The 16,744-nt window shown below is 37.4% G+C and overlaps 1 protein-coding gene and 1 pseudogene across 2 annotated transcripts; both read left to right on the plus strand.

The window, feature by feature from the left end:
* The first annotated feature begins 6,548 nt into the window (after window positions 1-6,548).
* Window positions 6,549-9,508, plus strand: LOC149152570 (uncharacterized). 2 transcript variants are annotated; one of them, XM_089441085.1, is made up of 5 exons: window positions 6,549-7,026; window positions 7,117-7,384; window positions 7,517-7,875; window positions 8,093-8,583; window positions 8,930-9,125. In XM_089441085.1, exons 1-5 carry the CDS (start codon window positions 6,936-6,938, stop codon window positions 9,032-9,034), a joined length of 1,314 nt encoding a protein of 437 aa, XP_089297211.1. In that variant the 5' UTR covers window positions 6,549-6,935; the 3' UTR covers window positions 9,035-9,125. The 2 variants fall into 2 exon arrangements, with proteins under 2 accessions (XP_089297211.1, XP_089297210.1); XM_089441084.1 differs by having other exon boundaries at window positions 6,691-7,026; window positions 8,980-9,508.
* A 1,191-nt stretch (window positions 9,509-10,699) lies between these two features.
* LOC149152571 (putative aquaporin PIP1-4 pseudogene) lies at window positions 10,700-11,856 on the plus strand (annotated as a pseudogene).
* Window positions 11,857-16,744: the final 4,888 nt, after the last annotated feature.

A 16,744-nucleotide genomic window follows, 5' to 3' on the forward strand; every position in this document is an offset into this window, starting at 1 on the left:
GTGTTCATATGAAATCTGTAAAGCTCCTTTAATATGCAATATTGGTTTAGCTCTTTCTTTTATGTGTTAAAAGAATTTTTTTGTATGTTTTTTCTTTCTTTCTTTATTTAGGGTTATAACTTGTAACACTTACCATTGGTCAACAAATACTAACTAGTTAATATAATAATAAAAATTATTTACCTCACAATACATTCTATTATGATACTACATGTTGGCAATGCCAAGTACCATACTCTATATCGGTACGACATGATGGTAATGCCAAGAATGATAGGTTTCTATGCCACAGGAGGTGAGACAACAGTCGACCCAACTATTTAATCACTCGATATAGGAAGGAGTGGTGCGACAAAGGTAACCCTGCATAGATCTGATTCCTGATAGGCTTTATTTATAGGCCTATTATAAGCCTATGGATCAAAGTGAGTGATCCCTCCTCACATGTTATATGGGAGATGTCTTGGGGAGGTAGGGGTCGAAGTCAAATGGATAATATACTGCTTGAAATGCAAATTCTGTTGACTATGTCTCTGTTGTTGTATCTACTACTGTCGCTATTACCAGATATGCTCTGATTAGTGTTATCCTTGCTTCTGCAACAACCTTGACTTTTTTCCCTATTACTAGTATTGGTGCTTTGCAGTGTTTTTTTTGTGAATGAATGAGCAATATTATAGAGAATGACCTATTTAAATAGGACTATAGATCGAGAACAAAGGTAGAAATATTTCAATACATATTGTTGAAATGGGCATTGGCCTTTGCATTGGCCTCATTACAGCATTTTTCAACCTTGCAGTAGAGAACATTGCAGGGTTTAAGATGCTTGTTGCCTCTAGATTGATACTACAAAACATGTATGGTATTAATTCTCTTTAATCTATGAAGCTCCACCCTTATTCGATGGGTTTGTGCTACTATCCATATTCAATTTAGCACTACACAAAATTGATGGATCAGTCATATTTCGCTTTTCCTACAGTGATTAATTCATTTGTTTATCACGAATCCAGACAAAGATTTCTGCCAGGTTAGAATTTGATTAATATTCAATTCCGTGAAATATTTGTTGAGGTGTTGGTATAGAGTGCAGTGCATAATTGCAGTTCTCAATTTTATTGATTTGACAACTGGTTGAAATGAGTTAAATTACAGGTATATATTGTCCTTTTTCAATGTCAACGGGTGTTAATCTAGCATTACATTGTTTTTACTTTCATAAACGGGTTGCTTAATGTGCATTAATAGACTCTTTAATTTACTAACCTTCTACCTGGGAGGCTGTTGAATGAAGCCCATAGATAAAAGTATCCTGGGACTTTGAATTTCTCTGGATTTCTTGTTCAATGTGTGAATGCAGTATTTGTTAATCCACGCTTCCGGTTTTGACTCATAATCCTAATTTATATTTATTTGGGATACTCAAGTACTCTTGAAGTCATGAACTACTTGACTTCTATACCACTTTTTAGTGACGAAAGCTTCTAGCAGTCATCAAAGAATATTAGATGGAAACACTAAATACTTGTATTTATGGAAAATTCAAGGGATGATGGTAAAATGAGGAAAAATAAAAATTTCCATGAACAACAAACAACCTGGAAAAAGAAGAAAGTATTTAAAACTTACCAGAAATGGCTACCAGTTGTTAATTACTATTTTTCATTTTAGAGGGCTTTTGAAACTTGTGAGATTTGTTAAATATTTTGGGATTTTGAAACCATAAATATAAATTATGAATATTCTTCTAATTATCAGGAAAATGAAGCATATAAGAACGATCATGTTATGGTCCTGTGCATATTATAATGATTGCCAACGAGCCTCAAAGAAAATTACTGTGAATGGGTTAAAACTATGGAATGGAAGTTTTCTACAGGCTTGATTGTAAACACACCTTACATTCAAGTATAATGAATAACACTTGACTAATATAGTTAGTGTTGTCTATTTCTATGGTATTCACTGCACTGTCTTGACTATTTATCAGGGAGAAAATTAGGAATCTTGACCTTATTGCTATTATGAGTTCTTTGTGCTGAATTTTATGGCAGATCCCAATTGAGTTTCATTGTATGGTCTGTGCAATCCAAATGATCGTTGTCTCTGTTTTTTATGTATAGTTATACTAAGGTAGTATTTTAATATGGAGTATTTTTTAACACTTTCTAGAACAAATGTGTTTGAATTATTACTTTGTTGTCTCCCAAATAGACAAAATGATTATTGTTTAAAAAATTATTCTGTTAAAACATGTTTCCAATCTTATTGTCAAGTGGTTTTGAACTTGGCCAATTTTTTTAATCTTTCACCTATATGTATCATGTTGGAAAAATAAGTACGATATCATAGTCTATCGTAGTCTCAATGGCATGTCCTAAATAGGTGTATGTGACCATCTAAAATAAGATTTATGCATGTATATCCAGAGATTTAGAGAGCTAGAATGAAGCATAACTATATTAAATGAGACATTACTTAGAAGATTGTTGGCATTATGATGGGTGGTAGGTGATTGACTACCATTGAACTTCTTTCTTGCAGTGGAGGTGGTAGTCAAGATCCTATGGATGTTTCAATAATGAACTGTCTAATCCCTGCAATGTTTCCAAGAGCTCGATATAAGAAAACACGTCTCCTTTAACTCAAGTTTCCTTTGACGCTAAGAAAAGAGGAAAAAAAAGCTCCAAAATGGCAAAGGTTGTTCATTCACAGCAGATGTGACCTTTTTTTCCTTTTATATAGTTTTCTTCAAGGTTTTTCCTCGAGGTTGACCTACTCTTTCCATTTCAACTACTGGTTGAAAGATTTTTCATGTTGTTTTTCTTTAAGGGTTTATCTAGCAGTTGGTTCTTTTGCCTTTTCAGATGAATTTTTCTTTCCATTCTAGACATCACATTATGTTTCCCAAGGAAGTAGGTCTAATGTTGTTTGTAGAACAACAACCTTTTCGGTTGATCTTTTCTTTCCATTCTAGACATCACATTATGTTGTCCAAGGCAGTAGGTCTAATGCTGCCTGCAGCATAGCAAAGATGAATCCTTATCAACAATAAAAAATTTCCAAAACAAAGAAAGACAGGAAAGCTTTATGGGTGAAAAAACCACAAGTTTCATACACACTAGTAAGTTTCTTTAACTCCTTTGATTGTGAGCATGAAGAAACCATGCTCAACCCAATCTTGAGTATTTGACCTGTACTTTCCAAGGTCATTTTCTACTATATTTACTGTGATACAGGACTGATAAAAAACACTTTGTTTCAATGCTAATTGGGAACTCTACATTTCCTTCTTATGACAGAGTCAAATAGTATTGATACACTGAAAAGGGAAAAAAATGTGAAGGCTTATGGTGTTTCTTGCCAAAATTTATGTTCCTACCATGTGGCTCATTCTAACAACTCATTATCTAAATGCAAGAGCTAAAATGAAGTGTTTATAGTTGTGGGCATGATTACTTCTATATCAACCATTTCATTCCTCTGAAATTTTTTACAAGGACATGATTTTATAGTTCAGTGCTTTTGATACCTCAAAATTTGACACTTGAAAACAGATTCTTGGTGAGTAAAAAAAATCCCTTCTCCATCCCTTTTCAAGGGAAAAACTGGCAGCTAGCTCCTTATTGCACATCCCAAATGAGATATCAAATATCATGACCCCTCTCCACCTCTCATAGTCGTTATCCACCATCTCATAGCCATTAACATGCCTTCTATTGAGGAAATAATTGAATGACTCATCTATGTGTCATAGCGGGCTTCTACAACTTATCACGTTGTTCCATGCTTTGTTGATCTCCGTGCTTTGTTGACACACAAAGTAGGAATAATAAAACATTGCTCATAACCCTTTGCTAATTCAAGATTGACCTTATTTTCATTTATAATCATGATCGTTTTTACCAATTTTTTGACTTCTTTCCCACATAAGCTTCTTCTAATATGATCATTGTACTTGCTGAGCTTGATACAAGAAGTAAACCCATTCAAGCTTTGAACATAACTAATTGTTAGCTCTGATAAAAAGGGAATGTGATATGCCTCATTTACCTAATCATGATATGCATTATCCAAGATAGTACCCATGCTCCTCCACTTTTTGATACTGCTTAGATGCAATTTCAATTTTCAAGTACCCAACCAATTTGACTTGCTCATGGCTATCCCCTCCATTTTTGTTCACGATCATTAGGGCTTTGTCCCATGGATGGGAGCCCTCTCTACAAGTTGCACAAAATCATGCTCATAGCCCTTTGCTCATTCATGATTAACCTTATTTGCATTTATAATCTCGATTGTTTTTACCAATTTTTGACTTCTTGCCTTGACTGTGCCAAACAATAAATGGTACTGAACTAAAGGCATGACATCCATCTCATTAGCAGCAGTTGCAACTAAGCCCAAAGAGAACGATTTCAGTACATCCTCATCCTCATGCTCTAAAGGCGCAACATCTCCCTCATTAGCAGCAGCACTGCTGAGGCCAAAGAGGAGGATTTCGGTACATTCTCCTCCTCATCCTCAATAGCAATAACCCCCTGCCTCTACTAGATTAAATTGACTAGATTAAGTTTATAATACTTAACGGTTCACATGATCTTCAAATTACAGGAATGTCCCTTTACAACTTCTTTATGTGCGTATTTTATTTTCAACTTCTTGTCTGCTTTTGCTGTCAATAATGAGCTTCCAAGAAGTTAAGAATCAAGAATTGAACAATGTATCGACCCTACAAGGTTCAAGCCCTTAACTTCTTGAGGGTTTTTCCAAATGGTTTTAATATTTTTTGAGGTGTTGACTGCATGCTCTTGTCGAATGTATTCATTCTTCAAGTATTCAAATGCATTCTTTACTTGGATTTCAATACTAAGATGTTATGTATAGATTTATACATTAATACCAGGGTTTCAAACCTACACGTGTGAATTGTTCTCATGGTTTTCAGGCACCATCTGAGGAATTTTGTCATTTGATGATAATTGTCTTTAGCTTTTGGAAATATGTGAAAACTACAAATGTGAATTGCTACCAATGACTTTTAGGAACATTATGTGGAATATTTGTCATTTGGCAATAATTGCTTCTATGTGAAAATTGTTTTGTCTTTCTTGTGCTCATCTTGTTTCACTAGGACATGTAAAGACTAAGAAAATTGATCTTATTTTCCATTGTTTACAATGACTTCCAGGCACCATATGTGGAATCTTTGTCATTCAACAATAATTGCTTTTATGTGAAAATTATTTTGTCTTTCCTGTGCTTGGCTTGTTGCACAAAATCCTCCTCATAGCCCCTTGCTGATTTATAACTGAAAATAAAATTATATTATCTTATCGAGCACCATCTTATGTGATCATGTTGTTATCTTACCTAAGGCATATGAATCTATTTCAACACACCTGTAGCATGGTTTAGAGAGGTTTTCGAAAAATCTGTTCTACAAGTAGCCTATGAGATGATCGTGTTGTTATCTTGCCTAAGGCATAGGAATCTATTTCAACACACCTGTAGCATGGTTTAGGCAGTTTTTTGAAAAATTTGTTCTACAAGTAGCCTATGAACAAGAATCCTTCGTTGCCATGGGTTGTTGGGAATCTTTTGCTAGCTCCTTTTCTCTTATATGGATTAGAGTATGGTCCAAATAAAGAAAGGAAAGGCCTATACTGGTTTTGTCTGAACATATGGCAAGGCCCATTCTTATCCAAATAGATCAAACAAGGTTCACCTTAGACTCCCTCACCTTTGAATGTCAAGAAGGTGCAGACCTCAGTATTAGTTACAAATCTCAGGATAAGGCTCTAATCCCATATAATTTGAATAGTGAATACATGTTAATAAGGAGGATACTAAGCTCACAGTAACTACACCTTTCTTACTAGTCTATCATATTCAATAAGCTGGAATACCTAACGAGTAAAATATAGTGCAAGTTCCATAACTAAGGGTGTATACATATTATCACACATCTCTCATTCGAGACATGTGTTGGTACCAATGTTATAATTACCTAACCTCTTATAAGCTAAGAGTAATGAAACTAGTATCCATATTCCTTGTTCATGTCTGATTCATACATATTGGTGAAACGAATGATACCGGTAATAACTACAAAATGTGTAATTACTCTGCTCACTTGTTCCCTTATCATGGTAGTTTGATTCCCATATGTTCCTAAGCTCGTACATGATATGAACTAGATATATCTAATCCCTTTGTTGGTGGATTAGGTTGATTCCCTTCATATAAGCTTCTACATGATTAAAGGCATGGTGATTTAAACACATAGATTGGCTAAGATATTATGCTTGCATCTCCATTACATGTGGTAGAAGTATTCCCATAATAGTGATAGCTTATACATTACATGAAAGTTACATCATACATATTACCTTAAATAATAGGTGTTAACCTTAAGCAAAAATTGACTTATATCCATAAGTAACCAATGGTCTTAGTAATTCCATGGGTTCCAAGTAGGGTAAGCTTAATAATATAAGGAGTAGTCTACCTAGGCAGTCGTTTTCCGGCACTGGCCGGAAAATCGTCTGGCTCCGGCCACCAGGAATGTCTTCACCCTCCACCACCCTCTCGTAGCTCCGCCACCCTCCTCCGCTTCTCACCCACCCTCCCTGGCAATCCTGACATTCCCTGCCAGGGCCTGACAAGATATCAGATTCGATCGCAGGGAATGGGCCCTGACATCCCCTGACAGACTAGCTATTGCAGCCGCGGTGTATTGTTCGGGAGCTCCTTATTCCGGTTCCATTCGAATTGTCACCCGCGCGCTGGTATTACCCTGTTGCATAATCGCCAAGATTGCAATGCATAATTCTTGACCCGGAGAATCACTCCATTTCTTTTTCTTTCTGGTGGACCAAATTTCTTCATCATCATCAGCCTCATCATTTCCTTAGTTTTTCCTGCATTTCATGGCCATGGAGTCTTACTCGCCCTCCGAGAACTCTCGCTCTCATCTCCATCTCTGTGCTTTGGCAGTGTTTCAGAATTTGCTGAACGAAGGTACCCAATGAATTCATTTGGTTATTTCTTACTTTAATTTTATTGAAAATTCAGTCACTTGATATTTGGGTCTTTTTAATTTCAATTCAGAGCTTATCAAGAGTATTCATCTGTATCAACTGGGAGATGGCACCGTTTCCGCTGTTCAACGAGAGTTTATGTTCTGCCCCAGCTCCTATAAGCAGATATGCCGTGACAATATTCCACTTGTTCATGCTTGTGGAAAGGAGAAGTCACAGGAGTTCATGGCGAATCTGGAGGAAAGAGAAGAGCGCGGACTTTGGATTTGTATTCTCCATTATAACTGCAATCTCAGCCCTGGCAACTTCATAATTCCCAATATTCTAAACCTAGCCAGGTGGGCATTGCACGGCTTTGTTAGAAAATTATAAATAGCCTAGACTTAATCAATTAATGATTAATATATGTCTGTATATATATCTAGGTTTTCGCTATAAATTTGAATGGAGCTGCATTCGTATCCATGCAGAAACCCTGCGCTGAATGCCATACCAGAACTAGCAATTGACCTCGATCGCGTTGCAAGATATGGACAAGCAGTAGATTCTTCTCACCCTCAGAAAAAAATGGGCGAGAAAATATTAAACTGTGCATTAGCTGACACGCAGTTCAGTTTCCTTAGCATTGAGAGTTTTTGGCCTGCTATTCCTAGCTTAACAACTGTGCAGGACTGTATTGATGATGCAGTCAGTAGGTCCCCCATTGTCGTTGAATGTACTCTGCGCATCGATCAGATCGATGAGTCTTATGGCATCAGAAACATCTGCAAAGAAGATAACCCTAATTCTATCCCTAACCCCAGGCAACCAATCACCTCATACCTGAAAGGTATGCTGCTATTCTTTTCCTGTTGCTTACATTTTACTCTTTAATTTTATGAAGATACACCTAGCAGTCATCAAATTAAAGGATCCAAACCGTTGTAGTTTATGAAGGACAGGAACACTTGACATTAGTACTGCAAATGTCTGGTCATTGACTTATTTGTAGTGGCTCAGAATCACAGACAAGTATAATGCTTGCGTTTATCTTATTTGTGTGGCAGGGTGTTCATCTTGTCACCCAAATGACGTAAGCTCAATCACTTGCAATAATTCAAGATACCTTGAAAAGGAAAACCACACTGCTGATCAGAAGTCAAGTCTAAGTATAGCAGACATGGCAGTCTTCCAGTCAATTGAATGCAGCCATGCACTACAGAGTTCAAATAATGATGCTTCTGAGGATTCATCAATGTTATGCTGTAAGAAAACTAATGTGGACCTTCCCAGTAGTGCTGGTGTAAAAGGTAAGAAGAGAAGGGCATCAAGTGAGGAGAAAGATGAGAATAGGCAAATCCACCGAGCACCCACCCAGCGTGTTGCCAACATTGCACTGAAGGATCTTCCAAAATATTTTGATGTGCCAATCACTGAAGCTTCAAGGAGTTTGAAGGTAGGGCTTACAGTCTTGAAAAGGAAATGTAGAGAATTTGGCATCCCTCGCTGGCCACACAGGAAAATCAAGTCGCTTGATAGTCTCATACAGGATCTACAGGTAACTTCTACGGCTTTTATATTTGCTTTAGGAGCATCTCTGTATCCTTGCAGTAACGTCATAATATCATGCACATTGAAATTGTGGTTCTTACTCAGTGAGGACACCATTCTATTATGTCATTTCATTTAACTACAAAATTATGAAAAATAGTAGAAAACTTGAAGCTAGTTCAATTCTATATTAATAAAGCGATGGTTTTATATAGATCGATGTCTTTGTTTCTATCCTCTTGATAATGGTAGCTTATGAAAGGACTAAAGATAAATTTCACTAATAAAATAAGAGAAGGCATTTGTTCAGCTACATTATGTTTATAACAAGTGATTTGTACTGTATGTTTCAGTCGGAGATAATTTTCCTATTGATTCAAATTGAATGCTTGATTTGGGGCAGGAAGAAGCCAAGAGACAGGAGAGAGAAGATAAGGCTGCAGCTATGGCAGCCATGAAAAGAACAAGAATATTGGAAACTGAGAGACAAAAGATTGAGAAGAAACCTGGAATAGACATCCAAAAAGACACCAAGAGATTTCGACAGGACATATTTAAGAGAAAGCACAAGGCAAGAGCTCTTAAAAAGAAGTATGATTAAACAAAGTCTTCCGGTAGAAATCACATGAGAGAAGATGGAGATCCATCAGAGGAAGTTCCATCAGTTTCCACCATCCTAACATTGATGATAGATAAAGCCAGAACTTCCCCATCTACCAATTAATTATTTGTGTCTATCTTTTGTTTTTTGTGACAGAAATTTCAGCAAATAAATTCTGACAACTTCCACAGTTTATTGCCAACAAATTTGATGCAGAACGACATGAACTCTTTTTGTGGCTTGGTGCAGAAATCTTACTTCGTCAATTTTTTGTCAAAAAGACTGTGCCTATGAATGTATGAGGTGTTAAATTTCAAATGTTTGGAGATAAGTCAGTTTGGTTATTGACAATACAGATGTTTGTAACGCTATAAATTTTCAAAGTCATCAAAGCAAGGCAAGAAGTCTATTCATTGTTGCCCAAATGCTCTCAGAACATGTATATGGACAAAATATCCATCCATTAAGTGATTAATCGATATAACAGTAACATTGAAGTACCCACAAATTGCAAATTCAATTTTGAATTCTTTTATATTTAGAGGCTCTGTGGTTTGTATATCAATTACTATTTGCATGTGTTTAAGAACCAAACCCTGCTTATGTACAGATAAGCTCCTTTGTCATAGTTCTTTGGCAGCTATCATCCATCAATGTGAATCATAATTCCTTTTAACTTATGTAACTAAATCATCCAACTCATCCTGTCTCTGGTTTGTCCATATCACGATCATCCAGTTCTCGGGATATTGATCCAACTGCATTGTTGAATTGTTCTGTCAGCAAGTTCAGATACTCTGACCCCAAATTTCTTGCCGGCAGATCATTTATGACTAGTACTACATTTATCTGTTTACTCTTAAATTTTCCTGCCACAGGCTCACACTACTACATTCAAATTTTCTGTTTGTCTTTAGAGATTGATTTGAATTTTGCACCTAATATGTTAATTTGTGCAATACATATCTTTTGTAAGGTGCATGTACACTGAAAAATGTAGCGACTGTGGAGCATTTGCCAATTTGTCATTTACCATTGTTTTATGCTTTTCATTCCTTGAAAGAGGATAAACTCCATAGGTTTGAGCTTTTGCAGTTTGTAACACGTCATTTATGGATATTCGTGAAGTTTATAACATGCCATTTTTTGGGAGGATGTAAACTCCATGCCTTCGAGTTCTGGCTCCGGCCACCGGAATGTCTCCACCCTCCGCCACCCTCTCGGAGCTCCGCCACCCTCCTTCTCCGCTTCTCCGCCACCCTCCCTGGCAATCCTGACATTCCCTGCCCCCGGCCTGACAAAAAATCGGATTCGGATCGCAGGGAATGGGGCCTGACATCCCCTGACAGACTACTCCGATCGGGGACGAGCTATTGCAGCCGCGGTGTATCCGGAGAATCAGCGATATACCTTAACTGAATTGAACAACCAGACCTTAGCCGGTCAATTCTTCTGGTCATAAATTCTACAACAGCTAAAGTCTAGTTTCTGCATTTGCTGCACTATTTTGGCTTTGTTTCGACTGAGTTCAGACAGTCTCAGAATCCTCTGGTTCTTTGTGTTGAAATGGAAGGAAAAGAAGAAGACGTTAAGCTCGGGGCGAACAAGTATTCCGAGAGGCAGCCGCTGGGGACTGCGGCACAGATGAGGGAAAAGGATTACAAGGAGCCGGATCCCGCGCCACTGTTCGAACCCGGGGAGTTGGCGTCATGGTCCTTCTGGAGGGCGGGTATTGCAGAGTTCATGGCGACTTTCTTGTTTCTTTACGTCACGATCCTCACGGTCATGGGTGTCAAGAGGGCCGATAATGTTTGCACTGGATTTGTTGGAATTTAGGGGATTGCATGGGCCTTTGGGGGAATGATCTTCTGTCTCGTCTATTGCACAGCCGGTATTTCAGGTGGTCACATTAACCCAGCAGTGACCTTTGGGCTGTTCTTGGCCAGAAAGCTGTCTCTGCCCCGGGCTGTGTTCTACATGATATGTCAGTGCTTGGGAGCCATCTGTGGCGCTGGTGTTGTGAAGGGCTTCATGGAAGGCGAGTACCAAGCGGACGGTGGAGGTGCTAACTCTGTGGCTCATGGCTACACCAAGGGAGATGGCTTGGGTGCTGAGATTGTGGGAACCTTCGTTCTGGTCTACACCGTTTTCTCTGCTACCGATGCCAAACGAAGCGCCCGGGATTCTCACGTTCCTCTGCTAGCACCACTTCCAATAGGGTTTGCAGTTTTTCTGGTTCACCTTGCCACAATTCCCATCACTGGAACTGGCATCAACCCTGCCCGAAGCTTGGGAGCTGCCATCATCTACAACAAGTCTCATGTTTGGGATGACCATTGGATTTTCTGGGTCGGTCCATTCTTGGGCGCTGGCTTGGCAGCTATTTACCACCAGATGATCATTCGTGCCATTCCCTTCAAAACTCGCTCCTAGAAACAGCCCAGCCTAGCCTAGCATATTGGAGAGGGGGCTTAAACTTTAAGGCTGAGAGGTCTGTTAACGCATGTGTATTGTCGTATGATAAATGGTTTTACAGGATGGATGATATCCATATATTATGTTTTAACTTTTAAGTGTGATTTAGGCCAGCGGAAGCCACTGGCAGATTCTGCTCTCGTGGGCTTCAGTGGAGTGTATTATTCCTCTCACTGTAAAATAATGGACACTTTGGTTGTTGCACTCAGTGGGTCTGTCTGTAAATTTCGTCTTTATCTTCTTTTTTAATGGAAGTTATAGCCAGTGTGGTTGAAAAAAACTCTAGTTTCTGGAACAGCTAATTCTGGTTTCTGAAACGAGTTTAACGAACAGCAGGCGTGACTTCAGTTAGGAATACCATCTTCTCTGGTTTCTTTTCATTTATATAACATACATTGTTATTGTTATTATCGTGCCTGAATGATATAGTGTGTTCATTCCTTACCATCTGTGAGTGATTTAATAGCTTTCATCGTTATCATCATCTTTGAATTTTATAAAATCTTCTGTTTCTGTCTTCATTGCATTCTTTCCTGATATCTGCAATGCAAAAGAAAAGTAAGGGAGCCATCAACAACAGGGGCTGTCATAAAATGTCATGCGCAGAAGAGGATTCAGGGTACTCCCCACTTGAGAGAATATTTACAGGATGTACCCACTTTTGGAAATCCTCTTATGCATAACCAGTATTTTCGCCCCATTGAAGGGTTTTTTGTGACTGAGAACGATATGGTAATGGAGGACATTGTTGTGGATATCCAGAGAATGTCAAGGGAAACACAAGTACTATATCACAGAGCAGGGCCTCGGTCTGAGATACGTTTTAGCCCTGATGAAGTCCATGCTGCCATTGTTACATGTGGGAGGTTATCACCTGGCGTTAACGCAGTCATCAGAGAGCTTGTAATTGGTCTCTGGTTTCGATATGGAGTAAGGGATATAAGAGGGATCAGGTCAGGCTATCGTGGGTTTTATTCATCACTACTCCTTTTCATTATGAATCAACATGTCTCTAGTGGAATCATATCCACCAATAATGTTTCCTATTATGGTCTTTGCCAAGTCAATTGATTTAGAGAATGACCCCAGGTCATTTAGGACTACTATGAGCAAAAGCTTGAGCGAGTGAACTGCGATGACAAATTCATAAATGGCTAGTACTGACCTCCAAAGCCAAGGTGAGAATGTCGGTGCTTGATAAGAATGGAGCTACATTTGAGCCCTTGGCTTATGAGCTCAAAATTGAACTCAAATCATAAAGAGATTCTATTTAATGTCAATAGCATTCTTACAGATCCCCCCACACCTTGATGGCTATTAGTACTCTGCTTCTAGCAGCTAATGAGGCTAAGGCAACCAATGTTGTCGATAACTGGCATTCTGCTTGCTGGCTACTAGAAGGCCGTGGATGAACACTACCTATGGCATTGCTGGTAGCAACTAGCCCTCATCTAGTCAATTACGTACTTACCTCTAGTGATTCTAAAAATTGAGATGCAACCAATGCCCTTATTTGCCATTAACTCGTCATTTACTCCTATTTTAGTTGATCCACATAGTACTTAATGGCTTTGCGCAAGAATAACAATTAGTTCTTGACTCAATAGTTCTTGAATCTTCAAAGTATCAAGATTCACGTTAGCACATCCAAAAAGTCATTGTGACATGTCGCTGTCTTTGCCGTTGAACCTTGGTGTGTGGTCTGGCATGCCACATTCTTCACCGCTGAACCACAACCCCATTAGCCTTTTCATAGATAATGGCTAAATGCTTTAATGTAATTACAATCTGATGGACTTAGAACCTTTAGACCTTCACGGATTATCAAGGGATTACTGGCCAGCCTGTTTTTATGTGGTTGACATGATTTATTAACTTGACTGGAGATGCTAAGTGAAATTTTCAGGATGCAATTTTTAATATGAACCCCATGAAGGGTATCCTATTTATTGTTGTGAGTGTTTTATAGAAATCACATTTTCTGATATCTCCAAACTTCAAAGTGATTAACTGATTGTCTTGTCTTAACTTAAACAGGGTGCACAATTTGATTGATAACAGCTATAATATATGTGTGAAAGTAGCTCATCTGCAGAATAGGTACTATTGAAGGATGAGCATAAAGTAACAGGAATTGCCACAAAATCTGAGTAGGGCAGTGAACCTCTCCACTCATGTTTAGATTCCAACTCGGATGACAGTTAAAATGAATGATTTCATAACTTAAGCCTTCAGACCTGGCAATAATAATCATAAAGCATACATGTATCAAACCCAATTGGGCTATCAAGTATTATTGATTGATAAAGACACCAAATCTCTGTAAACTTCAAAGAGCTGTTGAAATAGTTCCCTATTAAGCAGATGTGAAATCACTACACATCAGAACTTGAAGTCCCTAGATTTATTAATGAAGTCTTCTTGTACGACTAATAAATTTATCTGAGCTCAGATATAGCTAGATTCCATGACATCAGAATTAAGAGGGCATAGATATGCTTCATCTAGGTCATTATCCATATCTAACACAAACAAAGATTGATTTCAAAGTGGTGTTTTCCAAGAATGTATATGAATAATGAAAAATGCACCTGTTTAAAGCTACTATGGCTTTGTTTAATTTAACATTCCATGTAAACTGATAAAATAAACTAACAGTTGTTTATTCAAAGAAACTCAGTTAACGAGATTAATATGTTTCCAGAGGCACAAATATGACAATTATCGATAGTACATAACACAAACTTAACCTGAAAATGTGTACTGAAGTTTCAATGGATGTTTCCAATTCAACTATAACTGGGCTTCAATTATTGACTTCGAAAAACCACAAATCTACATCTGGTCATCTTATACCCATGATTTGAGAGATTCAATCAATATTTAACAAAATATATTTTCTATATTTCCCAATCATGACACATACCCATGATTTGAGAGATTCAATCAATATTTAACAAAATATATTTTCTATATTTCCCAATCATTTGTGTCATGAGATGATATAAAACTATGATGATGTCAACATTGTAGTATGTTACTATGCCAAGAAATTTGAGGCTGGAGGCCTATAACCCTCCTCAATGTCTCCCACAAGGTTATTACAAACATTTTAAGAAAAATGTCATAGTGACCAAATCACTCTCTTTGTTTAATGCTTTAGAAAAGCAAATAACCGTATTCTATTACCGTGCCACAACTAAATGATATACAGACAGAATCAATAAGAGCCATGCTAAATATGAGCTATAACTCATTCATATAGTTGAATTACCAATGTCAAGCCATTCATAGGCAAATATAAAAGAGATCTGTTCACTTCCATTCCAACACTGTTTGTTCACTTTATCAAATCCTTTGACAGTCTATTACCCACTACAACACTGTTTGTTCCTCTGAAGATTCATTTGCAGATTTCAAGAATCTGTTCACTTCCATTCCTGCCCTTCCAGAGATGTAGTGTATAGATACAAAAGGAAGTTACAAATTTACAACATACACTTTTTAAGCTTGAAATGAAGCCATAGAAAATGGATGCACCGTTAGAATTATTATTCAAAATTTCTCATTTTGTGACCAAATCACACTCTTTGTTTAATGCTTTAGAAAAGCAAATAACCGTATTCTATTACCGTGCCACAACTAAATGATATACAGACAGAATCAATAAGAGCCATGCTAAATATGAGCTATAACTCATTCATATAGTTGAATTACCAATGTCAAGCCATTCATAGGCAAATATAAAAGAGATCAATGCTGGTCCATAAGGCAGAGTAGAAAAGAAAAAAAAAGGTACCTTAGATCACTAATTCACTCACTGAATGCTAAAAGGGACTAAAACAAGTATATAAGCAATGGGTGAAACTGTACACAGAATTGAACATCTTCATTTAATCTCAATCTAGTTCTCACATTTAGGTTTCTAAAATATGTGAACATGTCTTTGATCAACCAGAGTTTGTTAATGGAGAGGCAAATCACTTCAACAATTTCATAAAGGTGACTTAGACACTATAACCTTGATATGAGATTCAATCAATATTTAACAAAATATATTTTCTATATTTCCCAATCATTTGTGTCATGAGATGATATAAAACTATGATGATGTCAACATTGTAGTATGTTACTATGCCAAGAAATTTGAGGCTGGAGGCCTATAACCCTCCTCAATGTCTCCCACAAGGTTATTACAAACATTTTAAGAAAATGATTCAAGTCGCAAGCTTCCAAAATCATAAGAAAGAATATTATCACCTTGCAGAGCATCAAATTGGCCAGGGAGATGAGTAAGAAGGCTCACTTCCTTGAATTTGATCTTGACAAGTCATATAATATAATTAAGTGAGGATTTATTGTAAGCATGCTACATGGGTTAGATTTTGTTTAGCAAAGCAATCAACACCCTTTTCTTTGATTTTTGGTAGACTACTCCCTTTGGCCCGAAAGCCAACCCCTATTACATTGAAAATGATCAACTTTACAGAGAAATAAAGCTACCAGCTTTAAGGAATGAAATCCTAACAATAAACTAAAATAAAACAATCTGTACTATAAGAGTTATGTATCAAGACTGATTATGCCTTTGATAAGCTCCAAGTCGGATTATTAGCCTCTGTCAAGGCATGCTACAAACCGGATAAACTCGAAGAAATTGAGTTTACCATCTATCAAAAAATGGCATGTTCCAAACTTGACAGAACTCGAAGGCATGGAGTTTACATCCTCCCAAAAAATGGCATGTTATAAACTTCACGAATATCCATAAATGACGTGTTACAAACTGCAAAAGCTCAAACCTATGGAGTTTATCCTCTTTCAAGGAATGAAAAGCATAAAACAATGGTAAATGACAAATTGGCAAATGCTCCACAGTCGCTACATTTTTCAGTGTACATGCACCTTACAAAAGATATGTATTGCACAAATTAACATATTAGGTGCAAAATTCAAATCAATCTCTAAAGACAAACAGAAAATTTGAATGTAGTAGTGTGAGCCTGTGGCAGGAAAATTTAAGAGTAAACAGATAAATGTAGTACTAGTCATAAATGATCTGCCGGCAAGAAATTTGGTGTCAGAGTATCTG

Source organism: Pinus tabuliformis, chromosome 9 (assembly GCF_031772625.1).
Source record: "Pinus tabuliformis cultivar Carrire ecotype Pingquan chromosome 9, CPIR1, whole genome shotgun sequence".
Classification (NCBI taxonomy): domain Eukaryota; kingdom Viridiplantae; phylum Streptophyta; class Pinopsida; order Pinales; family Pinaceae; genus Pinus; species Pinus tabuliformis.

Coding starts and splice junctions, on each gene's coding strand:
- LOC149152570 (XM_089441084.1), top strand. CDS start 6,936: ATGGCCATGGAGTCTTACTCGCCCTCCGAGAACTCTCGCTCTCATCTC. Junction 7,876..8,092: donor AATCACCTCATACCTGAAAG/GTATGCTGCTAT, acceptor TTTGTGTGGCAG/GGTGTTCATCTTGTCACCCA. Junction 8,584..8,979: donor GTCTCATACAGGATCTACAG/GTAACTTCTACG, acceptor GATTTGGGGCAG/GAAGAAGCCAAGAGACAGGA.